The 27,223-nt window shown below is 39.5% G+C and overlaps 1 protein-coding gene and 1 non-coding gene across 3 annotated transcripts in view; both read right to left on the bottom strand.

The window, feature by feature from the left end:
* Positions 1-13,776: 13,776 nt before the first annotated feature.
* LOC123387543 lies at positions 13,777-13,883 on the bottom strand. Its single transcript, XR_006601986.1, has one exon. It is a non-coding gene; the product is annotated as a U6 spliceosomal RNA (small nuclear RNA).
* Positions 13,884-22,167: 8,284 nt separating this feature from the next.
* Positions 22,168-27,223, bottom strand: part of CUNH9orf85 (chromosome unknown C9orf85 homolog) — a 66,479-nt gene continuing 61,423 nt past the window's right edge. Inside the window, exons 3-4 of one of the 2 annotated variants that reach the window (XM_004769217.2) lie at positions 22,851-22,964; positions 22,168-22,354 (exon numbers count right to left, since the gene is read on the bottom strand). In XM_004769217.2, coding sequence (XP_004769274.1) covers positions 22,198-22,354; positions 22,851-22,964 — 271 coding nt within the window. In that variant the 3' untranslated portion in view covers positions 22,168-22,197. Of the gene's footprint in view, positions 22,355-22,848; positions 22,965-27,223 lie in introns of those variants that run through there. The other variant, XR_006601976.1, reaches the window with a different exon arrangement.

Below are 27,223 nucleotides of genomic sequence, written 5' to 3'. Positions count from 1 at the left end.
CAATAACGCAGGGCTGGATCTTACAACCCCAAGATCACGGCCCAGGCTGACATCAAGAGTTGGTAGATCAACTGACTGGGCCACTCAGGCACCCCAGGATATGATCTGACAAAGCCCTTTTTTTTTAAAAAATTTATTTATTTATTTATTTGACAGACAGAGATCACAAGTAGGCAGAGGCAGGCAGAGAGAGAAGAGGAAGCAGGCTCCCTGCTGAGCAGAAAGCCCAATGCGGGGCTCCATCCCAGGACTCTGGGATCAAGACCTGGGCCGAAGGCAGAGGCTTAACCCACTGAGCCACCCAGGCGCCCCCTGACAAATCCCTTAGCAAACTCTTTCATCTGTAGATTGGGGAATCAAATCATCTGCCCCTCCTATCTCTCGGGGGCTATATCCCATAAAACACTTAACTAGAAAATCCTTTTGCACCTGAAAGGTCTTACAAATAAACATCGTGATTGCGGATATGATTATGATTCTGTGTTCTTCACATTACAGTTAAATTCAAATACTCTATGAATGAAACTGTAACGTCCGAAAGTGTGTAAGACACGAACGAGGTGGGGTGAGGGACACAAGGCAGGCTCGAGTCAATGACCTGGGAGCCCGTCAGTGAGCGCCGCCTCCCAACCTCCTTCTTCCTGTCCCGGCGATGAGAGGAAGCCTGGGATCATCCAGCCGCGGGCGGGATGCGGAATTCCGGAGGCGGTTTCTCCTATTCCGCGTTCTCTTCTCAACCCCAGTTAGACCTCAATTCAAAAGTACTCTCCTCGTCTCAAAGCCACCACCCTGATCAGAAACCTTCTCAGTACATTCCGGAATTGCTGCATCAGCCTCTAACTCAGCAGACCATTGATGTTTCCCCTCAACGGCTCTTCCTGATTTCACCATCGCAGTCAATGACAAGGTTATCCTTTTGGTGTAAACTGTTTCAGTTTCCAAACTTTGAAGTCATTCCTGAATCTCCCTACTCACGTCCAGGACCACAATGTGACATCATGGGCCCTGGGCGCTTTCCCTTTGTGGGTCTCTTTCTCCATCGAAAAAAAATAGGGGTGTCTGGGTGGTTCAGATGGTTAGGTATCTGTCTTCAGCTCAGGTCATGATCCCAGGGTCCTGGGATCAAGCCGCACATCAGGCTCCGTCCTCAACGGGAAGCCTGCATCTCCCTCTCCCACTCCCCCTGGTTGCATTCCCTCTCTCACTCTCTGTCAAATAAATAAATAAATAAATAAATAAATAAATAAAATCTTATTTAAAAAAAAACATAGAGTATCATATTAGTTTCAGGTATACAATACAGCAATTCAACACTTCCATATATCATCCTGTGCTCATGTTGTTTTAATTACTTTTTTCTTGCTTTATACAAATGTCCATATCAGAGACGCAGTGTTGGCTTCTGCTGTGGGGAGGTGGGGCCCTTGGCAGTGATGGCAGCCACATGAGGGCAAGTTCAACCTGTTCAGTTTACACCTCATTCTGTCCCTGCCACTCTGGTGCCTTTGTATATAGGTAGGCTCACTGAGAACACATCAGAGTAACTGAAGAAAGAAACCAACTGGTATTCGCGGGCCAGGTTATCTTGCCAACTCATCTATTGAGAGCATCCTCTGTCGTGTATACTCTGTGTCTGTTCTGACCCATCTCTTAACACACTTCTCCTTCATTTCCTACATCATACCAGTTTTCCCCAAGTCTCCAACAAGCTGGACAACCTGTTTACTACTGTTTATGGATCACTTGAGATCTGAACAGTCTCTTTTTTCACACCAAGTGACAACCAGATGTATTGTTCAAAGTTCGGCCACAGGTGGGATTTCCCTTCCCTGTGATCTTTCAGGGCCCCCCTTGGATGAAGCTGTATGCCAGACGCTACAGATGCCAGTGTATTAGAAGATCCCACAGTATACCAGGCCCAGACTCCTTCATCACGTGGTCAGGGAAATCTTCCCCTGGAGCCACGTAAATGCAGTGAGGAAGGGCAGTGAAACTGGGGACCAGGCAGTGCGGGAGGCTGAGTCATCCGCTTGGCGGTTCACTTGACCCATAGGTCTGCACGGGACTGACTGCATAGCCCTTCTTTCCATTTATAAAGGAAGGCTGCTGCACACACACGGTTTTATGGTTCAGGGAAGGCTCCCACCTATGTTAGGTAGTTGGGTCACACACATATATGATGGCCCAAGGTAAGGCTTTCAGGCTCTACCAAGCCACAGGACAAGCCAGAGCTGCTTTCTAATGGGAATAATTGCCATCAGGTCATCAGTTTCCCACTGGGGCCTTCCAGAGGCTCCATAAAACATTCTATTGATCACAGATATGTTAGCTTTCATGGGGTCTGCTGAGCCACAAGGCTCAAGTCAGGCAATTTACAACACAGCCTGCACCTGCTTCAGGATACTTTCTTGCTCTGAACCCTACTGAAAACTATCAGCTTCCCAGCTCACTAGGTAAATAAGCTGAAACGTCAGGCTCAAGTGGGGCGTCTGTTGCTTCCAAAATCCAGAGAACTGGGGCACCTGGGTGGCTCAGTGTGTTAAAGCCTCTGCCTCCGGCTCAGGTCATGATCCCAGGGTCCTGGGATCGAGCCCCACATCAGGCTCTCTGCTCAGCCGGGAGCCTGCTTCCCTCTCTCTGCCTGCCTCTCTGTCTGCTTGTGATCTCCGTCTGTAAAATAAAAAAATAATAATAATTTAAAAATTTTTAAAAAAATCCCAAGAACCAATGTACATTATGCCTTTTGTAGTGGTAAATGCAATGCAGCAACTTGTCTCTCACTTTAAAGAGACCTGCCTCAGACTACTGCACTCGTCAAAACATCACACCTGCGGCAGGCCCCTGAACTTTCACAGACTTTACCTCCTACCTCCAGCATAAATGTGACTTACTAAGGCATGTAGGATACTTGCTACTTCCTGTTCCCCAGTTCCAATTAGCATCATGTCATCATTGCAGTGGATCAGACTGATGTTACAGAGACTATCAAGATGATCATGGGGCACCTGGGTGGCTCAGTGGTTAAGCCTCTGCCTTCGGCTCAGGTCATGATCTCAGGGTCTTGGGATCGAGCCCCGCATCGGGCTCTCTGCTCAGTGGGGAGCCTGCTTCCCCCTCTCTCTCTCTGCCTGCCTCTCTGACTACTTGTGATCTCTGTAAAATAAATAAATAAAATCTTTAAAAAAAAAAAAAAAAAAAAAAAAAGATGATCAAAGTCCGGGGCACCTGGGTGGCTCAGTGGGTTGGGCCCCTGCCTTCGGCTCAGGTCGTGATCCCGGGACCCTGGGATAGAGCCCCACGTCAGGCTCTCTGCTCAGTGAGGAGGGTGCTTCCCCCTTTCTCTCTGCCTGATTCTCTGCCTACTTGTGATCTCTCTCTCTGTCAAATAAATAAATAAAATCTTAAAAAAAAAAAAAAAAAAAGATGATCAAAGTCCCTTTGGGCTCTTTTACAACACACAGCAGGAGAGAGATCACCAGGCACAGAGGCAAATCAGTAAAGATATATTGTTGCCCAGCCTTGCAAAGGAAACAGCTTCAAAATGCTTCTCAGTGTTAATGATGAGGATGGGAAGAAAAAGCATTTGCCGGGACAATAGCTATACACATAGAGCTATACGGATTTGTTTTAGTAATGATACCGCAGCCAGGCCACGGTTATGATTAGCATGACTATCTGTCTAAATTTGCAATAATATCTAATCATCTCCATAACCCATCTGTCTTTCATACTAGCCAAAGCAGCACGCGGAATGGGTATGTGACAGAATCCTACCACTGCAGCTTTCAAGTGCTGGATGGTGGCACCAACCTCTAGAATTCCTCCAGGGACGGGGAATTGCTCTTGGCTTACTGTCTTAAAGGGGAGAGTTTTCACTTGACTTTTTCTATAATAGTAACCACAGTGTCCTCTGCTGTGTGACTATAGAAGATATGCTCTTTTCTCCCAAAGGCTTCTACCCAGGCTTTCTGATTACCCACTTAAGTTGGAAACTCAGTTTCATTTCTCCTTTATCCTTCATACACACTCTGGGACTGTCAAAAAAAGCCAAGTGGCTCCATGATCTATATACTCATTATTACCACCATGATGGCTGACTGCCACAACTACTTGATCTGTCCTCCTCCTGTGCTTTATCTCGTGCCCACGTGGCGATAATCTGAATAATCATAATGCTATATATACCAGGGATTATGTGTCCCATTTTCCACTGGCAAATAAGTCTATGCTCTTCAAATAGATTGGCATCTCCAACTCAGAATCCCATTCTAAATGTCTTTTTTCTGGGGCCACTTGTGATAGCAATTTTTATGTCAGTCAAGATTCCAGAAAGAAAAAGATGACATGGAAGAATTGGGTAGTTTAGGGGTACCTGGCCGGCTCAGTCCATGGAGTATGTGACTCTTGATTTCGGGGTCATGAATTCAAACCCCACAAAGGGTACAGAGTTTATGGGAAGGAAGGAAGAAAGAGAAAAGAAAAGAAAAGAAAGAAGTTGTTAGTTTAAGAGTGTTTTAAAAAGGGGTACTTGGGTGGCTCTGTTGGTTGGGTGTCTGCCTTCGGCTCAGGTCATGATCCCAGATCCCTGCTCAGCGTCAGGGTCCCTGCTCAGCAGGGATCCTGCTTCTCCCTCTCCCTCTGCCTCACCCCTCCACTTGTGCTTTCTTTCCTCTTTCTCTCAAATACATAAATAAAATCTTAAATAAATAAATGAAATGAAAAGAGACTATTTACAAGGAACTGAGTAGGGTATAGGGAATCTACAAAGCATGGTACAGTACCCTAAGGCTAGAAAGAGCATGACATCATTACCACCTCTAGACTTGAAGGAGCATTAAGAATGTCTTCCAGGAACTGGAAGAACGAAAGGTCTGTATGTAGAGAATCATCAGACTATCTATCTCTACTTATCCTCAGCCTGCCCATGGTAACCCCACAGGAAGGGAGCCACGGGAATAATCTGGACTCTTCTTTCAGGGATTCCCATTACATGACTCCCATTGGAAACCCAAAGACAAGGACTCCCACAGATGTAACCACACAGTAGTCAGCCTCTCAGGATGGAGAGTTAATCTAGAGGAACAAATGGAAGATGTCCTATGGTTTTAAAATATTAACTCGTGTATTTACGTTGGGTCCCCCCACATAGATTGTAAACCTCTTGGGGCAGAGGTTTACATGCCTTATCCTTCCATGGATCCTCCCACAGCACCTGAGATAGTTTGGCATGACCGAATGAATGTACTTCAGTGTTGATAGCCATGTCCTAACACATCCATAGACCAAACTACAAAGCATGATTTTTAAAAATTATGTGAAGGAAAAAAAAAAATCTGCCCTAGATATTGTACCCAATTCCAAAGTGACTAGTACACAGGAAACAGAGCACAGCATTACAAAATGACTAGATGAGGCAAAAGAAACTCTGCCAACATTCAATATATTCCCAGCTGAACAAAGATCTCAGCTCTCCTTGAATGATTTCATAGGTAGGCGTCAGCCAGTCCAGCCCCCGCTTTTGATGAGCAGGACGTCAGATGAAATCAGATCACCCAGCTTGTGGCTTTAAAGTAATAGCTGAGTAATGGATAGTAATTTCCCATCTATTAAGCTAAGGCTCTCTTTCCAATGAGTTTTTGTGCATTCTGCTAAGTGACTCTGATTTTCATTTCCCCAACACAGTTTTCTTCCCTGAATGCCCTTCCAATATGTCTTGTTTTGACAGTTTTAATGGCTTAGTACAATTTGCAAGGATTTGTTTTTCTCAGCTACAGATTGATTCTTTTTATCTCACGAAACATTTGACCTCCTATCAGAGATAGGAGAGGTGTAGAGGTCTTTTTCTGCAGATAATAGGCAAGAGGCAATTTTATTACACTGTATCACAGAATTTGAAGAGTAAGGAAGAGAGAGCAGAGGGTTGCCATAAGAAAATCAATTACCCAAGTGTATTGCTGCAGAATGTGTGCCTGGACACACACAAGTTTAAATATAGAGAGCATTTCACCTTCTCAACTTGGGGCCATAGAAATTGATACACACACTTTAACTTAGCATCAACATGAAATCAAAGTGCTATGTTCATCTCTCATGACCACAGGTGGCACAGTAAAATAATAAACTACTGAGTGATACTGGGCTAGAATGACAATTATTCCCCCTGAGGACTACATTTCAGTTTTTCTAAGTCTTCATTATTGAGGAATAACATACATAAAGTGCAATCTTAAGAGTACAGTTTAATATACATATATGTGCATATATGCACATAACTCTCACCAGATCAAAAAGTAGAACATTTCCAGAACTCCCAAAGGTTCCCTTCTACTCATTTTTATTTTTATTTTTTTAAAGTAATTTTATTTTTTTTTCAAAGATTTTATTTATTTATTTGACAGACAAAGATCTCAAGCAGGCAGAGAAGTAGGAAGAGAGAGAGAAGGAAGCAGGCTCCCCACTAAGCAGAGAGCCTGATGCGGGGCTCAATCCCAGGACCCTGGGACCATGACCTGAGCTGCAGGCAGAGGCTTTAACCCACTGAGCCACCCAGGCACCCCCCTTCTACTCATTTTTAGTCCTACCTCGAAGGGTATCCACTACTCTGACCTCTATCAACACAGATTAACTTTGCCTGCTTTTTTTGTTTTTTACATTTAAATGGAATCATATGGTATTTCTATTTTGTATCCAGTTTATTTTTTGCTCACTGCTGTGAGATTCAGCAGTATCGCTGTGTGTATCACTAGATTATTTATTTTCACTGCTGAGGGATATTCTATTGTATGTAAACACCACAGCTTATTTATTCATTCTATAGCTGATGGGTATTTCATTCCTTTGGATAAAACTGAACAAACTGCAAGTAAATATTTAACAAACTGTACTCAGATATAAATTACAGGATAATCTCTTACAGAAATTAAGAGGTATACTTTCATCTTCTATGCATATCCAGTGGTAGTTTTGAAAATGCCTTCCTTTCTCTATAAGAGCAACACCTAGTGGCCTAAAAAGGCTATAGTTCTGGATGTGTGCATTTAGATTTGGAAACCGTGCCTTTTAGTTGTGTTTCTTTTTTTGTTTTTTTTTTTAAGATTTTATTTATTTATTTGACAGACAGAGATCACAATTAGGCAGAGAGGCACAGTGCCTTTTAGTTTTAACAGACCTCTGATAGCATCTAGATGTCCGTTAAAACCACATAACATCTGGGCCCCCCTAGAAATCATTTAAATCAGAATCTCTGAAGATTAGAGCCCAGGGCTGGTAAATTATAAAAGCTGTCTCGGTGATTTTAATGTGCAGGCAGCGCCGAGAACTACCAATCTAGACCAGTTTTTGCTGAACATCGTAATCCCCTGGAGGGCTTGTTCAAACACTGATTGCCTGACCCCACCCCGAGTATATTTCAGTGTATCAGGGTGGTGCTGCAAAATTTGCATCTCAATCTAGTTCCCAGGTGATGCCGATGCCACCAGTCCTGGGACCACATGATAAGAACCAATAATCTAGACCAACTCTGTTATTTCACATAAGAAGAAACGTCAGGCTGGGCATTTGAAGTAATTTGCCGGAGTCGTAGAGCCAGTTAGGGACAAAGTTATAATTAGAATGGAGCCTCACAGTCACTTTTCCTCTCATCTGATAGGGGTATAATTGGGTATCTCTGAATGTTACATCATCTGAAGCTATGTTAAAAGACAGGCTATTTCCCTCCGATGAAAAACAAAATAAGGAGATGTTTAAGGACTGGATGAGAGTAACTCTTTTCCATAAACCTATCCACAAGAACCTAGGCATTCCGAGGAAGTGGGCAGATCACACAGTACAGGCCAGCAGGGATGGGAAACAGAGTCGGCTTGAACTCTGATCTTTGCTCAGGAAAGGATGGATCTGCCGGTTCACTCGTTCCCTCCTTCAACATCCCCCTAAAGGCTGAGCTGCTTCAACCCAGATGGGCCATGTGGTCCCGAGTCATCAGGTCAGAAGTCAGGAAACCTCTTGGCCAATAGTTTGTCTCTCCCACATCTCTCTCAGAGCACAAGATTAATGCATCTTGCTGAGTTTCTCTGTGGCTCCTAAGTCTTGCCTATATTTGCCCCTTACAAAACAATGTTTCCAAATATGGCCGGCTCATCCCCCCCCCACCCCCCCACCCAAGTTTAGACAGCTCTATGCCTAAGGATCCACGGCCCCATGCTGTTGAGAGGGGTGAGCCCATTCTCCCAGCTTTGCTAAACACGCTGTAATGACACAATGCACCCACAGCTTGGACGTTGGCCTGCTGAGCCATTCTGGGCCACCCTCCTGGCTCCTAGAACTATCTCAACATGGCAGGAGAGCTTTGTCTAAGGCGCTAGAAGATCAATATTTTAAATACACATCACAGGTGATTCTAATGTAAGCCAGGTCAGGAGACCACTGCCCAATATCACATTATTGAGTAAACATTAATCTTAGTTGCTGTTGTTGCGGGGGGGTGGTTAATGGCATTATACAGCAATCTTCATTGTGTCTACACTTTTGGGCAGTGGAAGAAGTATTTTCAACTCAAGATTCAAGCAGGAATGGGGATGCCTGGCTGGCTCAGTCGGTAGAGCACACTGGACATAGAGTTTACTTAAAATATAAACAAACAAACAAACAAAATCTTAAAAAAAAAAAAAAAGATTCAAGCAGGAACGAATTCATGCTGCTGAATGAGAAGAGAGAAAAGAAACTGCATCAGCCAGAGCGTACAGGTATAAGGCAACTGCATGTAAGATAGTAAAAAATGTGTTCTATAGAAAATAACTGACGCAGCCTCATTTTTTAATAAAAAATTTAAAAATTTTAAAAAGTAAAGATTCAAAGACTCTGATGACAGTATGCCCACCACAGGAGAAAACAAGAAATTCCTAACATAAAATTTCACACTATCTTACCTATTGAGGCAATGTGCTGGACACATGCTCTCTACATGTGCCCCAAATCTAAAATTTTACTCCAAGAAAACTGTGTGCTCTAAGACTTTCATAAATGGCACAGCATGTAGCTGGGAGAGGCAACAGATAATCTGTCACACTTCAGGACTCCAAACCTCCATAGCTACCAGAGGGACCATTGTGTCGGCACACTATTAATTACTTAATGGGAAGACTATTTTTTAACGGAGGCATATTTATCATATAATATTATATATATATCAATAAAATAAGCCACAGATGGGCAGAATAGTACTTCTAAATTATGTCTAATAAAGGATTTATATATAAAAGATATACAAAGAAATCTTACAACCGAATAATAAGAAAACAACCCAATTTTTTTTTTTGTAGGCTCCACACCCAATGTGGGGCTTAAACTCACAACCTTGAGATCAAGAGTCACATGCTCTACTGACTGAGCCAGCCAGGTGGCCTAACCTGATTTTAAAAATAGGCAAAATAGGGGTACTTGGCTAGTTCAGTCAGTAGGACATATGTCTCTTGATCTTGGGGTCTTTGAATTCAAGTTCCACACTGGATGTAGAGATTACTTAAAAAAAAAAAAAAAAAAGATAATTAAAAAAATTTTTAAAAACAGGCAAAACATCTGAATAAACAGTTCATGAAAGACTATATACAACTGCCAGATAAGCACATGAAAACACATTGAGTCAATACCATTAGTAATTAGAAACACAAAAATTAAAACCACTGTTAAGACTCTACACCCACTGGGACGCCTGGGTGGCTCAGTTGGTTAAGCAGCTGCCTTCGGCTCAGGTCATGATCCCAGCGTCCTGGGATCGAGTCCCACATCGGGCTCCTTGCTCCGCAGGGAGCCTGCTTCTCCCTCTGACTCTGCCTTCCACTCTGTCTGCCTGTGCTTGCTCTCACTCTCTCTCTCTCTTACAAATAAATAAATAAAATCTTTAAAAAAAAAAAAAAAAAAGACTCTACACCCACTAGAATGGTGATAATCAAAATGGACTGACAATCACAAATGTTGGTGAGGATGTGGAACAGTACAGTGGTATGGCTGCCTAAGAAAACAGTGTGGTAGTTTCTCAAAAACTACACATAAATTTACTGTATGATCCAGAAAGCTCTCTCCTAGGTATGTATTTACCCAAGAAAAATGAAAATATGTTCAAGAGAAGACACACAAATGTTCACAACAGAATTATTCGTAATAGTTATAAAGTAGAATTGAATGAGGAAACAAAATTAGCCTGTCCATACAATGGGGTGCTATTCAGCAAAAGGGGAGGGGAAGAAAAAGAATGATTAATTCTTGATACATGCTAAAACATGGTTATATGTCAAAAATGTTATGTTAAATGAAAGAAGCCAGACTACCTATTTCATTATTTCATTTCTATGGAAGGTTCCTAACAGGCAATTTTATAGACACAGAAAGGAGATAGTTGCCTGAAGCTGGGGACAGGAATGGGAAATACTAAAACTGGCCATGACAGATCTTTCTGAGGTGATGGCAACATCCTAAAAGTGGATTGTGTTAATTGCACAATGCCGTAAATTTACCAAATCACAAATTTTACACTTAAAATGGGTGAATTTTATGATATGTAAATTATACCTCAAAAAAAGCATTTACAAAGTACAGAGACAAAATTATCACTATGTTGTAGAAAAAACTTTCATAGAATTTTACAGAATTTACAGCACAGTGAGGCTGATCATTTTATCAGTGGTTCCCAACAATTCCCAGGCCAAGAATCCCTTTTTAATAGCAAAAACAGTGACAGCCTTATATATCCTAGTTGAACCTTTAGTATAAATCAAGGAAATAAATAATTTCAAGAATATTGTGAATTTGTGAATAATCACATCCACTACATATAAAAATAGTAGATAGATATGCAAGACAGGTTATTATTCAGTCTATGGACAGAGCTAAGTGCACTTATGGATTCATGGGCTTCATGCATAATGGTGGGGTCAGCAACCCCAGAGTTGAAACTCGCTCAAAATCTTTTTGCCATCCAATGCAGCACTAAATAAAAAGAGCAAAAAATACCACTGTAAGTTCAGTTCCATGGTGTGAGTAGTCCTCTCTGCACTCAGTTTACAGCTGGGAAGAACACGATTGACTTTAGGACTATGTGTGGGCAAAATGGACTTGACAAGTGGCTCACAGGAAAAGAGGAAGGTCGCATGACTGGAAAAATGGTTGGATGCTTGTCCAAACAAAGGAGGGAGCTGTTTTGGGAATTCCTGTTTTGTCTCCATTCTACCCGCCCCACCCCTCCAGGGCCCATTTCAGTTGTAACCAATGTGTTCCAACAATTCTACAGCGCAAACTCTGTATTAAATGATCATGGCCGTGCCCAACCCTCCCGCACCCCCAGGGAGCCTCTTTCCTCTGGGATTTTCACTTTCTGTAGGACATCCTCTCAACTTCACTGACAGAAGCCGAGCAGCATGAAGTATTTCTGGAACTACCAATTGAGCACTTCCCATGTATAAATCAATCACTTAATAGGATCTGAAATGTACTGTTTTCATTGCCAAGAAATGGGTTCCAGAAGCGTTTCCAAGTTATTTATAAGAACCACTTGTTTGTTTCAGTAAGTCTTGTTTTCGTCACTGCCCACTGGCAGCCGCTTACACAGCACCTGCCCCGTTCAGCTGGTGGCCACAAGTGTTGCAAAGGCAAGAAACATAGGAGAAACTTCTTTTGAAACAGTGTGTAACTGTTCAGTTGCGCTTCCAAATGGTATGTTCAGTATGCTTTTGGGTGACGCATAAGAAATACAATATTCTTCCTGTGTTACCAGATGTTCTGGGCACTCTGTGGGACATTTTATTTATTTATTTTTTTCCAGAAAAACAACTGGACCTCTCGCTTTGGAATACTTCACCAGAACACATACTGAGTATACTATGTAAAAGTGTAAATAACACGGCTTAAAGGTCAGTTTGTGTTTCCTGATTTTGCGGACATGCAGTAATATCCTCTGCTAAGGGACGTCACTTTCGTCCTTTAGGAGACCATCTTTCCTAACCTCGCCTGGTCCTAGCAATTTCCTCAGGGCCCATTCATTTCCTATATTGGTCATTTAGGTCGCTGTTCCTCATGTTACCATGATTTTTCAAGGAAAAAACTCTTTTACAGATTAAAGAAAATATATTCCACAAATAATTTTGTGGCTAGATTAAAATAAAATAAAAAGTGGAATAATAAATATGGTCATACTCAATTACACAAAAACCTGTATTTGTAATGTAAATAGGCAAATTTATAATTTAAATAAAAGTTCAGGGTAATGGGGGCGCCTGGGTGGCGCAGTGGGTTAAGCCTCTGCCTTCGGCTCAGGTCATGATCTCAGGGTCCTGGGTCGAGGCCCGCATGGGGCTCTCTGCTCAGAGAGCAGAGAAGCCTGCTTCCCCCTCTCTCTCTGCCTGTGATCTCTCAGTTAAAAAAAAAAAAAAAAAGATCAGGGTAATAGAATATGCTTTTCTAATTAACTTTCTCTTCTTAATTCATTATGTAGTTTTAAAATAGAAATTTTTTGATCAATTGATTTACTAAAGTTTCTGAGTTTCTCTGTGTATGCTATTAATTACAGTTAGCATTGTGCCATTACTAAGTTTTAACAAAGGAATGAAAGGCAGTTTGTAAAGTTGTTATTGTCAGAAATATTGTTCCTAAAGCTTTTTTATTACACGCATATCTGTGTATGTTGTCACTGAAGGGTCTACCCCTAACAAGTACTAAAAATAGCCAATAGCAGTTCTGACATTTCTTGTACAAATGCTTTCATTGAAAGGGTCTGCTTCTCCTCTTTCAATGTTAATAGAATTCTATATCTATATATTTTTTTTCTTAACCCGAGAATTTTCAGTGTGCCCACTTCTCACCCCTACAGAGTCTCTTAGGATAATCTGAAAGAAAATCTCAAAACCAAAATTTATAATATAGTATCTATAAACATCAAGAATGGAACACCTTCTGTAGCCAAGAGCTTCACAGATACTATATTTAACACTTCCAGAAATCTTATACTGTAGAAGTCACGATCCTCATTTTACAATAGGAAAGGTACACACGAGGTAACTTCACAAAAGTAAGGAAACTGGTCCAAGGTCACGCCATAAGTAAGAGGCTGGGTTAGGATGTCAACATCCTTCTGCCTCCAAGTCACTCCACCTCCTACTTGCCTGAATTAAGATTTATGTTGCTTTATTTCAAGGCATGCTTTTGACAATGGTATACTGTCAAGTGCTTTTAATTTAAAGTTATAATTATTTTCAAATTGGTAACATTTATATACAATAAACTAAGCAAATCCTGTGTTGAATTTGTATTTCTTTCTTTTTTAAAGATTTTATTTATTTATTTGAGAGAGAGAGCATGAGCAGGACGAAGGCAGAGGGAGAAGGACAAGCAGGCTTTCCACAGTACAGGGAGCCCAATGCAAGGGCTCTGTCCCTGAATCCTGAGATCATGACCTAAGCCAAAGTCAGATGCTTCACTGACTGAGCCACCCAGGAGCCCTCGAATTTCATATCTCCATACCATAATATAACCACCACCTAGATCAAAATCAGATGGCTCCTGCATTTCAGAAGGTTCTCGCATGCCCCCTTCCTTGTCAATATCACACCCCCCAAATTAGTTTTGACTACTTTTGAACTTAGGTATAAACAGAATCATAAAATAAGTAATTTCATTGTATTTGGATTCTTTTGCTCATCATTATCCGTGAGGTTCATCAATGGACAATGTATACCTTTCAAAATGTTAATTGAAACTTAATGCTAATGTTGAGATCAAAGACTTTTTAAAATTCATATAGAACACTTCACAGATTTGCATGTCATCCTTGCACAGGGGTCATGCTAATCTTCTCTGTATTGCTCCAATTTGACTACATATGCTGCTGAAGTGAGCACAAGTTCAAAGACATTTGATTTGCTCTAAACCAATGAAAAAACGTGGGGTCCCTGGTTGGCTTAGTTGGTAGAATATGTGACTCTTGATCTTAGGGTTGTAAGTTCAAGCCCCATGTCAGGTTTAGAGATTACTTAAAACTAAAAAAAAAAAAAAAAAAAAAAAAAATTTACAAAAATGAAAAATATAATTTTAAGTAGTATTTACTAATATAAATTTAAATATTTAACAATAAAATATAATTTATATACTTCAAATTAATATTTCTAGAGGTTACAGAACCTTCTAAGCCAAATTTTGATAAAATATTTTATCACTTAGTCAACTTCTGAACATTTAGGTACTATATATATTTTTATATCAAATATATATTTTTAGATCTTCCTTTTTTTTGTTTAAAGAGTGAGAATACACATGCACAAGTTGGGGGAGGGGTCAAGGGAGAGGGATAGAGAATCTTAAGCAGACTCCCTACTGAGCAGGGAGGCTGACATAGGGCTCAGTCTCACAACCCTGAGATCACAACCTGAGTGAAAACCAAGAGACACTTAGCCAATGAGCCATCCAGGTGCCCCTTAAGCCTTCCATATCAGTAAAAGTACCAACTATACATTTTATGATAATGCACATTTTTCCTTTGAAAGGAACTATTTTTAAGACCATAAAAATTTTTCATTTTTAAGATTATACAGAAATAAAAGGTGCAACTTCATGTGTAATTTTATGAAGTAGTATCTTTTAAAAGCCTGGTACTTAAATTCCTTACAAGGTCTTACGTAAGAGATTTGAGAATGCATAATTATTTCCATCTGTATTATTGAGAGAATCGTGGGACTTGTTAGTATAGAGCTGAGTATGTAATCTCAGCATACTCCCGTGACTCCATAAGGGTTGCCAGTAAAAACTGTGGAAAATGGTCTTGCAACATACAGTATTACACACAAATCAGAACATCATGAGTCACAAAATTCTATGCCAGAAGTTATGTGGAGGATATCTATAAAGTTTGTATAATTAAAAAATGTACCTTTAGAACAGGACACTCCATTCAGTAACAACTAATGTTACACGGGAAGAAAAAGACCCAGAAAGAGGGAGGTAGGAAGTGACAGAGGTTTGTTCAAGTTATTGTTGTTACAAATTTCACTTAAGAAAAAAAACCATTTAGGAACATGGAATATGGATAATTTTGCATAAATACGATTGAAATGATATAGGCTTTGGAACCATATAGACGTGATTTGAATCTTAGGTTTTTTGGGTTTTTTTAAAGATTATTCATTTCTTTATTTGACAGAGAGAGAGAGCAAGCACAAGCAGGTAGAGCGGCAGGCAGAGGCAGAGGGTTTCCCGCTGCGCAAGGAGCCTGACACGGGGCTCAACCCCAGGAACCTGGACCAAAGATAGGCGCCTAACCAGCTGAGCCACCCAGGCCCCCAGGTTTAGTACTTATTATCTTTCTGACTGTGGCAAGTTACTTAATCTCTGAGCTTACTTTAGTCACCTGAAAACTGAAGAATGATTACTCAGAACATTGCTGTTTATCTTACGTGATAAAAGAAAACATTCATAACAAGTACATATAACAACTTTTTCCTGGAGCACCTGGGTGGCTCAGTGGGTTAAAGCCTCTGCCTTCAACTCAGGTCATGAGCTCAGGGTCCTGGGATTGAGCCCCACATTGGGCTCTCTGCTCAGCGGGGAACCTGCTTCCCCCTCTCTCTCTGTCTGCCTCTCTGCCTACTTGTGATCTCTGTCTATCAAATAAATAAATAGAATCTTTAAAAAAAAAGACAAAAACAACTTTTTCTTCTCCTAATAATTATTACTGTATTAAAAGATAATCACTGCAACTTACCCTCCCAATACAACCTATGGGATATATGCAGAACTGCTTACAAACACCTATATTCTTTCCATTATGCAACTAGGTCTCACAATAAACTGACATCACCTGCTTAGGAAGATTACAGGTAGTATGACTCAAATGTGGAAATCAGCAGTCATAAAAAAAAGTGATCTGAATTCAAGGGCTTCAGCAATGGGCACTCTCAATGATGCCTGAGACACAGTCGCTCTTCAGGAAAAAAGCTCCGAACTGTCTGAAACAATGGAAGATGAAAGCAAGGCAGAGGAGGACTGTCGGAGAGTCCTGGAATCCTAACAGTATGGAAACCAGTAGAGTTACCCCGCTAGCAACGCACAAACGATTCTCACGCATACTAACCCTAATATGCAAAATGGGTCCTGGGATCAGGAGATTGTACAGGTTCAAAACCCAGACTTAATTTCTCATCTGTTAACATGGATAATGACTGTTATCACTACACAGAGTCATGATGAACACTTGATGAGCACATCATGGAAAGGCTGTAATTTTGAACAGTATCAGAATACATTCCACCCTTGATTCACATGCCCCTTGCCTTCCAAGCAAGACACCTGTTCTTGGTTCTCCTTCTGCTTCTCTGGTCATTCCTTACTCTCCAAAGCTGCACAAGCCCAGGGCACAACTCGAGGAGTCCTCACAGAGAACAGCTGCTGAGACAGGCTTAGAGCCGAGAGGTCATGCAGTGCTGGAGTCTGGCCTTACCCGTGTTAAGACCCCAGGAAATACAGGCCCCGGAATAAAGACAATTTGAGAAGAAAAACACAGGAATAAGGAACTCTAGAAATAAATGTAAAACTGCAACAGACCACCCCAGCAAAGCCTAAGATCAAGTTCTGATAGGATCAAGTCGATCGGCAGTCATCTGTTTTTTAGGGGACCCTCTAAAACGCATCATCCACAATTTCTGGCCTATAATAAAAACTATTAGATAGGCAAAACAGGAGAAAGTGTCCAATAATCAAGATAAAATCATCAATGAAAGTAAACAAAAGTGAAAAAGGACTTCAAAATAACTGTGATAAATATGTAGATAAGAGAAAAAGATGCACGAGATGGGTAACATGGAATATTTGAACAGTCATGATCAATAAAAAAAGAATCAAATGGACATTTGCAACTGTAAAATCCAGTATCTGAAATTAGCAATTTATTACCTAGGATTTTTCGGTGTTTTTTTTTTTAAGATTTTTATTTATTTATTTGACAGAGAGAGATCACAAGTAGGCAGAGAGGCAGGCAGAGAGAGGAAGGGAAGCAGGCTCCTTGCCGAGCAGAGAGCCCAATGCGGGGCTCAATCCCAGGACCCTGGGATCATGACCTGAGCCAAAGGCAGAGGCTTAACCCACTGAGCCACCCAGGCGCCCTTATTAACTGGGTTTAATAGCACACTCAATACCTTAACCCTATTTATACAGAAGACAGAATTAATGAATGAAAAGGCAGGCCAACAGAAAACATACAAACTGGGGGCACCTGGTGGGCTCAGTTAGTGACTCTTGATCTTGGGGTTGTGAGTTGAAGCCCCACATAGAGCTTACTTTAAAAAGTAAAATAAGGGCACCTGGGTGGCATCCAACTCTTGATTTCGGCTCAGGTCATGATCTCAAGGTTATGAGATCAAGCCCTGCATGGGGCTCTGTACTGGGCATGGAGCCTGCTTAAGAGTCTCTTTCTCCCTCTCCCGCTGCCCCATGTCCCTCTTAAAAAAAAAAAAAAGTAAATAAAATAAAATAAAAATTTTTTTTGTATTTTATTTATTTATTTGACAGAGAGAGCAAGAGATCACAAGTAGACAGAGGGGCAATAAGAGAGAGAGGGGGAAGCAGGCTCCCCACTGAGCAGAGAGCCCAATGCAGGGCTCCATCCTAGGACACCGGGATCCTGACCTGAGCCAAAGGCAGAGGCTTAACCCACTGAGCCACAGAGGCTCAGGTCATGGTCTCAGCCTCCTGGGATGGAGCCCCACATCAGGCTCTCTGTGCAGCAGGGAGCCTGCTTCCTCTTCTCTCTCTGCCTGACTCTCTGCCTACTTGTGATCTCTGTCTGTCAAAGAAATAAATAAAATCTTTAAAAAATAATAATAAAAAAATAAATAAAAGATCACCGCTTAGGGGCACTGGGTGACTCAGTTAGTTAAGCATCTGCCTTTGGCTCGGGTCATGATCCTCGGGTCCTGGGATCAAGAGCCAAGTTGGGCTCCCTGCTCCAAGAGGAGCCAGCTTCTCACTCTCCTTCTGCCTTTCACTCCCCCTGCTTATGCTGTCTCTCTCTAATACATAAATAAAAACTTAAAAAAAAGAAAAAAAGAAAAAATCATAGCCTACTTGCCACCCACTTGTATACCCTCATCCCTATGCCATCCACGCCCTTAGACTCCCAACCAACCAACCATTCCATATTTTTCCGTATAGCACTTACACATTCTAATATAATTTCCTTCTTATGTTCAGTGCTTGTTGTCTATCTCTACCCACTAAAAAGTTAGCTCTGAAAGGATAAGGATCTTTGGGTTCATTGTTGTACCCTGCGTATCTTGAACAGTGCTCTTGCACATGTTAAGTGCTCAATGATTATTTGTTGAATTGAATGAATGCTATTATTAAATTGTTGTCATTATTATTCCAAGCCTTTGTAGTCACCAAGTAAGTTCATGCCATGTCCTCCATCTAACAGTTTTTTCTCTATTTACCTTTGGAACTCCTTTTGATGTTTGTCAAGAGTGGTACTATATAGTACAGTAGTTAAAAAACAGACTCTGGTACCAGACAGCATGGATCCTCTATAACAATTCCATATATATGTATATATATATGTATATACACACACACACACACACACATATATATATACATTCTGCATTCCCTAAATACATATATGGAATTTACATATATAAAAATTAGATTAGGATTAGGGTAACCTAAAAAAAAATATATATATATATAATTATTATTATCTTGGGGGGGTAGACAAAATTATTTATTTATTTATTTATTTATTATCTTGGGGGGGGGGTTTAGACAAAATAATTCCAAAAAATTAAATGAACCATATGTAACAATTAAATTTGTCTGCTTAAAAACAAAACAAAACAAAAAACCCCTTTCTTAACACTAAAAACAGAAATGCAGATATTAGGCTATGTCACTAGGTGATGCTCTTTGTTAAACTTCTCTCCTGAGAAGGTAATCTGAGGAGTTATGATTCATTCAGATGGGAAAGAACTTATGCTAGAACTAATGATTTAGTTGGCTCTTTAACCACAAGTTACCATGTCCAGAAAATAAGTTTATATGCAAAAAGGTAAGCCAAATTGAGGGAAACTTTCTGTAAGGTCTTAAGCTTAGAATACTGAGACTTCCCCAGCATGAACCCAGTATCTCTCCATTTATTTTATCTTTCTCCATTTATGTGTCCATTTTTTCTTAATGTTTTGAAAAGATTTTATATTTCTATTTTTATTTTTTTTTAAGATTTTTGTTTATTTGACAGAGAGAGAGAAAGCACACAAGCAGGGGAAACTGCAGGCAGAGGGAGAGGGAAAAGCAGGCTTCCCGATAAGCAGGGAGCCCCAAGCAGGGCTCAATCCCAGGACCCTGGGATTATGACCTGAGCTGATGGCAGACGCTTAACTGACCGAGCCACCCAGGGGCCCTTAAGATTTTATATTTTTAAATGAAAAAATCTGATTAAAAATGGGTAGAGAGTTTGAACAGACATTTTTCCAAAGACGACATACAATGGCCAAGAGACACATGAAAAGATGCTGGACATCACTAATACTAAGGGAAATGCAAATCAAAACCACAATGAGAAGTCATTTCACACTTTGTCAGGGTGCCTACTCTCAAAAAAAAAAAAGAAATAGCAAGCACTAGTGAGGATGTAGAGAAAAGGGAGCTCTCGTGCACTGCTCATGGGAATATCAGCTGGTGCAACCACTATGAGAAACAGTATGGAGGTTCTTCAAAAAATTAGAAAATAGAAATACTATATGATACAGTAATTCCAGCACTGAGTATTTACCCAAAGAAAATAAAAACACTAATTTGAAAAGATATATGTAGCCCTATGTTTATTGCAGCATTACTTACAATACCTAAGATATGGAACCAATCTAAGTGTCCATCCATAGATGAATGGATAACAGGATGTGGTATATATACGTGCATGTGTATATGTATATATATACATACATATACATATAAATTACAAAATTATTAAGACAAAGATATACATACTTATCAAACTGACAGAAATTCAAAGATGAAGTGTTAGGATACAGAGCACTGGAACTCTTAATATATTGCTATGGGGAAAGGAAATAATAATTCTTCTGGAAAGACAACTTGGCATTATACAGTAATCCTGAATTTGCATATGCATATTGTTGGATGGCCTGTACCACTACTAGATATAGACCTAATAGAAATGTGCACCAAGAAACAACACATATGTACTAAGAAACACATGTAGCAATGCTCACAGCAGTATTCTTTGTACTAGGAAAATTTTAAAAATAACTCAAATCTCCCTCAACGTTAGAGAGGATAAATGAATCATGGTATGTAAAGACAAGGGAATAAAATACAGTAATGTAAAATGACAAAATCAGAGCTCTTAAAATAACATGCATCAATCTCAATCTCATGAATAATGAAATAAAGAAGAGATACAACATGCAAAAGTCTGTTCATATAAAGTTCAAAACTAATGTCTGCCACTTATGTTCAAATGGTTCAGCAAACACAATATGCATCTATATCAATCTATTGAGCTATAATGAAAACATAACAAATCAACTGTGAATCTAGATAAAGGATATAGAAGGTTTCTATTTTGCTGTTTTGTTTAGGCTTGAGATATTTCAAAATAAAAAGAAAAAAGGACTAAAAATCAGAGAAACTAGTTTATATTGTTTAAAAGTAGTTTCTTCATCTGGATGACAAATGTATATGACTTTTCTTCATAATTAACTATACATATGTTTTTTTTTAAGAATGTAGCTGATTTCTTTTTTTTTAAAGATTTTATTTATTTATTTGACAGAGAGAAATCACAAGTAGATGGAGAGGCAGGCAGAGAGAGAGAGAGGGAAGCAGGCTCTCTGCTGAGCAGAGAGCCCGATGCGGGACTCGATCCCAGGACTCCGAGACCATGACCTGAGCCAAAGGCAGCGGCTTAACCCACTGAGCCACCCAGGCGCCCTACATATGTTTTTTTTAAAGATTTAATTTATTTATTTGACAGACAGAGATCACAAGTAGGCAGAGAGGCAGGCACTGAGTGAAAGGGAGAAGGCTCCTGGCTGAGCAGAGAGCCCGATGCAGGGCTCCATGCAGGGCTCGATCCCAGGACCCTCATATCATGACCTGAGCCGAAGGCAGAAGTATAACCCACTGAGCCACCCAGGCACCCGAAAACATACGTATTTTATACATTATTTTCTGTATGTGTATCTTGCACAAGAAGAAAGGTAAAAAATGTGATCAGGTATGTAAAAATACTTTCAAAGGAAAAACTGCTACAACGCTTGTTAAACATTATTATAAAAAATAACAAGCTTTTTATAATAAGCTTGTAAGTAAGGGGGCTTTGTTATGTGGGCCATTTACTTGAGATCAATCAATAAAAAAGTACTTAATGTGGACCAATTTTTGAGGCTAGCACTGATTTTTCCACAAGATAGTTCTTACACAACCAACAATTCTGAATCTTCTTTAGTTTGATATTAGGTAGTATACTCTTCTAAATAATTCCCCCAAACTGCAATATGATACCCTAAGACTCATTTTGGCAGGTATTCTAGCATATGCTACTTAAAACTTTATTATAAGAAAATTCTGGATGAAATCTTGCCATTTGCGATGACGTGGATAGAATTAGAGGGTATTATCTTAGCAAAATAAGTCAATCAGAGAAAGACAATTATCATATGATCTCCCTGATACAAGGGAAGTTGAGAGGCAACGTGAAGGGTTTGGGGGTAGGAAAGGAATAAATGAAACAAGATGGGATCAGGAGGAAGAAAAACCATAAGAGACTCTTACGCTCACAAAACAGAGGGTTGCTGGGGAAGGGGGATAGGGAGAGAGTGATTGGGTTATGGACATTGGGGAAGGTGTGTGCTACAGTGAGTGCTCTGAAGTGTAAACCTGGCGATTCACAGACATGTACCCCTGGGGCTAATAATACATTATGGGTTAATAAAAAAATAAAAAATAAATTTAAAAAAAGAAAGCTCTGGATCAAAGTTTTAGAATTATCCAGGTATCATGCATAATTTATATTGTCCATGTGTGAATTGTGCCCATTTTCTATAGGTTTTTGCCATTTTTCTCATTAGGATTTCACAGTATTTTTTGTGTAAAACTCCCAAAGTCAAAAATCGCTCAGAATTTCATGTTTTTAAACTGGCTTTTAATATATTAACCCACTTGATTGTCTTTTGTCTCATCTAAATCAATATCAAAATCTAAGTCATCATCGCTTTCTTCATCGCTTTCTTCATTTCTTCTGCAACTTCTATGGTTGGAACGTAGATTACTTTCAGGATTTTCTGTCTTTTCTGGTTCTTTATTAAACCTAAAAAAAAAAAAAAACACTTCTATTTATTTCTCAGGCTTTCATTTTCCATTGATTGAAACAAACTTTATATTTCCTGATTGATAGGAGTCTAATAAGTATAAAGAAAACAATCCTTGAAGACTAACTCCAGTCTTGAAGTCCTGACTCCAACCAATTATAATACTATTGTCAATAAAGTAGGCTCAAAGAAATTAATAAGTGATGACCATTCAAGAAAATTAGTTGCATAATGAATAAATTCTTGTGTGATGAGTGATGAATATGAACTTCATAGGTATTTTAATTTCCTAAAAATATAGTTATATTTTTACTATAATGATAGAAAAATATAACAAATAATTAAGATTTTTTCCTGTTAGGTAGGAAAAAAAAGTCTAAATCAGTGTGATACACTGTACCTTAAGACTCTCAGAGCTACTCGATGTTTCCTCAAAAAAAATTTAGAGATCAATTACTTAAAGAGTAAATCGCAAACAAAAAAGAAAATACTCACGGGATAACAATGTCTTCTTTCTTTCCACATTTTGCACAAACGTCAAGTTCACAGGCACATGGTCTACACATTATGTGGTAAGAATCCTTCACTGACTTTTGTAAACATTTAACACTAAAATTGGGGGGAAAAAATCAAGCATTATTTTTTACCAATTGCCTAAGATTTATTTGATGAAATAAAATAAACATAGGGCTGCTCTACTAACTAAGCTATGTAGGCACCCCAGATTTATCTACTTTCTTAAAGTCACCTTCATGGGGCGCCTGGGTGGCTCAGTGGTTGAGCCACTGCCTTCGGCTCGGGTCATGATCCCAGGGTCGTGGGAAGAAGCCCTGCGGATCGAGCCCTGCGGATCGAGCCCCGCGTCGGGCTCTCTGCTCAGCGGGGAGCCTGCTTCCTCCTCTCTCTCTCTGCCTGCCTCTCTGCCTACTTACGATCTCTGTCTGTCAAATAAATAAATAAAATCTTTTAAAAAAAAATAAAAAATAAAAATGTCATCTTCAAATCGTGACAATTTTACTTCTTCCTTTCCTATTTGGGCGCCTTTCATTTCTTTTTCTTGCCTAATTACTCTGGCTACGACTTTCAGTACTATGTTGAATCAAAGTAGCAAGAACAGGCATCCTTGTCTTGTTCCTGATCTTAGAGGAAAAGCTTCTGGCTTTTCATTGCAAGTATAATGTTAGCTGTGGGTTTGTCATATGAGGCCTTTATTATGTTGAGGTATACTTCCTCTATACCCTGTTTGTTGAGAGTTTTCATCATAAACAGATGTTGACATTTTCTGTCTAATGCTTTTTCTGCATTTATTGAGAGTTGAATTTGGCTTACTAATATTTTGTTGAGGATTCTTACAACTACATACATGAGGGATATAGGCCAGCAATTTTCTTTTCCTCTGCCATCCTTGTCTGGTTTTGGTATCCAGGTGATTTTGGCCTCATAAAATGAGTTTGGAAGTTTTGGAATGATTTGAGATGAATCGCTATTAATTCTTTAAATATTGGCAGAATTCACCTATGAAACTGTCTGGTCCTGGAGTTTTGTTTTGGGAGAGGTTTTTAATTATTAATTCAATTTTACTAGTACTTAATCTGTTCAGATTTTCTTTTTTTTTTTTTTTTTACGATTTTATTTATTTATTTGTCAGAGAGAGAGAGAGAGACAGCACAAGCAGGGGGAGTGGCAGTCAGAGAAGGCAGAGGGAGAAGCAGGCTCTCCTCGGAGCAAGGGGCCCCATGGGGGACTTGATCCCATGACCCCGGAACCTCGACCAGAGCAGAAGGCAACAGCTCAGCCAACTGAGCCACCCAGGCGTCCCTGTTCAGATTTTCTATTTCTTTAATTCAGTCTTGGTAGATAGTGTGTTTCTAGGAAAATACCTATTTCTCCAATTTGTTCACATATGTTTGTTCATATAGTCTCTTGGGATCCTTTTTATTTATGTTTTATTACTTGTAACTTCTACTCTTTTACTTCTGATTTTACTTGACTCTTCTCTCTTTTATACTTGGTGAGTTTAACAAAAGATTTGTTAATTTTGTTTTATCTTTCCAAAGAACCAGTTCTTAGTTTCACTGATCTTTTTTACTTTCTTTTTAGTTTCTATTTCTTTCTTTCTTTCTTTCTTTTTTTTCCCCCTGCTTTGGTCTATGTTATTTCCTCCCTTCTCCTAAGTTTGGGCTTTAGTTCGCCTACTTCTGCTGCATCTTTTAAGTTATAGTGTGTTGTATTTCCATTTTCAGTTGTCTTCAGGTTTTTTTTAATTTCTCTTTTGATTTCTTCATTCACTCACTGGTTGTTCAGCAGCATGTTGTTTACTTCACTTTTGTACTTGTAATTTATTTCTGCTTTTATAACGCTGTGGTTGAAAAAGATGCTTACTATGATTTCAGTCTTCTGAAGTTTTTAAAGTTTGTTTTGTGCCCTAACATATGAACTATGCTGAAGAGTATTCCATGTGTAATTGCGAAGAAAATGTATTCTGTTGTTTCTGGATGGAATATTCTGTACTTATTTGTATAATATTGTTAAAATGTTCATATTACCCAAAGTAATATACAGATTCAATGTAATGGTTAGCAAAATTCCAGTGACATTTCTCACAAAAATAGAACAATTCTAAACTTTATATGGAACCACAAACGACCCTGAAGAGTCAAAGCAATCCTGAGAAAGAACAAAGCTGGAGATGTCACACATCTTGATTTCAAACTATATTACAAAGCTACAGTAATCAAAAAAGTATGGTATGGACATGAAAACAAGCACATAGATCAATAGAACAGAATTGATAGCCCCAAAACAAAAGCACACATATATGGTCAATTAATTTACAACAAAGTTGCTAAGAACAAACAATAGAAAAACAACAGTCTCTTCAATAAATAGGGCTGGGAAAACTGGACAGCCACATGCACAAAAAGGGAAACTGGATCCCTGTCCTATACCATAACAAAAATTCACTCAAGGGGCGCCTGGGTGGCTCAATGGGTTAAAGCCTCTGCCTTCAGCTCAGGTCATGATCCCAGGGTCATGGGATCGAGCCCCACATCTGCTCAGCAGGGAGCTTGCTTCCTCCTCTCTCTCTGCCTGCCTCTCTGCGTACTTGTGATCTCTGTCCGCCAAATAAATAAATAAAATCTTAAAAAAAAAAAAATTCATTCAAAATGGACATTATACTTGAGTGTAAGACTTGAAATTATAAAATCCCTAGAAGAAAACATGGGCAATAAGCTCCTTAATAGAGGCCTTAGCAATAATCTTCTGAATTTAAAACTAAAAGTAAAGCAGAAAAATTAAAAATGAGTAAGGGGCACTATATCAAACTAAAAAGCTTCTATACAGCAAAGAAAACCATCAGAATGAAAAGGTAACCTCCTAAATAAAAAATATTTACAAATCAGGGGTGCCTGGGTGGCTCAGTGGGTTAAAGCCTCTGCCTTTTGGCTCAGGTCATGATCCCAGGGTCCTGGGATCGAGCCCCACATCGGGCTCTCTGCTCAGCGGGGAGCCTGCTTCCTCCTCTCTCTCTGCCTGCTTCTCTGCCTGCTTGTGATCTCTGTCTGTCAAATAAATAAATAAAATCTTTAAAAAATAAATATTTACAAATCATATATAGTATCTGAGAAGGGGTTAACATCCAAAACATAATGAGCTCACACAACTCAATAGCAAAAAATATAATCTAATTATAAATGGGAAAAGAATCTCAATAGACGAGGTGCCTGGGTGGCCCAGTGGGTTAAGCCTCTGCCTTTGGCTCGGGTCGTGATCTCAGGGTCGTGGGATCGAGCCCCGCATCAGGCTCTCTGCTCAGCGGGGAGCCTGCTTCCCCCTCTCTGCCTGCCTCTCTGCCTATTTGTGATCTCTGCCTGTCAAATAAGTAAATAAAATCTTTAAATAAATAAATAAATAAAAATTAAAAAGAAAAAAAAAAGAGTCTCAATAGACACTTTTCCAAAGAAGATGGCCAACAGATATCTGAAAAAAATACACAACACCATTAATTACCAGGGAAATACAAACCAAAACTACAATGATATCTCCCCCATACATGTTAAAATGGCTGTCATCAAAAAGACAAGAAGAATGGGGCGCTTGGGTGGCTCAGTGGGTTAAAGACTCTGCCTTCGGTTCAGGTCATGATCCCAGGGTCCTGGGATCAAGCCCTGCGTCGGGCTCTCTGGTCATCGGGGAGCCTATTTCCTCCTCTCTCTCTGCCTGCCTCTCTGCCTACTTGTGATCTCTGTCTGTCAAATAAATAAATAAAATCTTAAAAAAAAAAAAAAAGACAAGAAAAAGTGTTAATGAGAATGTGGAGAAAAGGGGACCCTCTTTTATATAAAACAATATGGAGGCTCCTCAAAAAACCAAAATTAGAAATACCATATGAGATCTACTAACTCCACTTCTGGGTATTTCTCTTCAGAAAATAAAAACACTAACTTGGAAAGATACTGCATCCCATGTTAACTGCAGCATTATTTGCAACAGCCAGAAAATGAAAACAACATATGGGCATCTGGCTGGCCATCAGTAGAGCATACAACTCTTAATCTTGGGGTTATGCGTTTGAGTCCCACATTGGGCATAGAGATAACTTAAAAAAAAGAAAAAGAATTGAAAATAACCAATTATTCTATTCATCGATGAATGAATGAAGAAAATGTGCTAAAATATACAATGGAATATTATTCAGACATAAAAAGAAGAAAATCAAAAGGTACAAACTTCCAGTTATAAAATAGTCATGGGAAAGTAATGCACAGCATAACAATTACAGTTAATATTAACTGGATTGCATATTTGAAAGTTGCCAAGAGAGCAAATCTTAAAAGTTCTCAGCACAAGAAAAAACAACTTTTTAA

Source organism: Mustela putorius, unplaced genomic scaffold (assembly GCF_011764305.1).
Source record: "Mustela putorius furo isolate JIRA1106 unplaced genomic scaffold, ASM1176430v1.1 tig00003854_pilon_pilon_pilon, whole genome shotgun sequence".
Taxonomy (NCBI): domain Eukaryota; kingdom Metazoa; phylum Chordata; class Mammalia; order Carnivora; family Mustelidae; genus Mustela; species Mustela putorius.
Note: the sequence above shows the minus strand (reverse complement) of the source record. Positions and strands in the feature narration are given on the sequence as shown.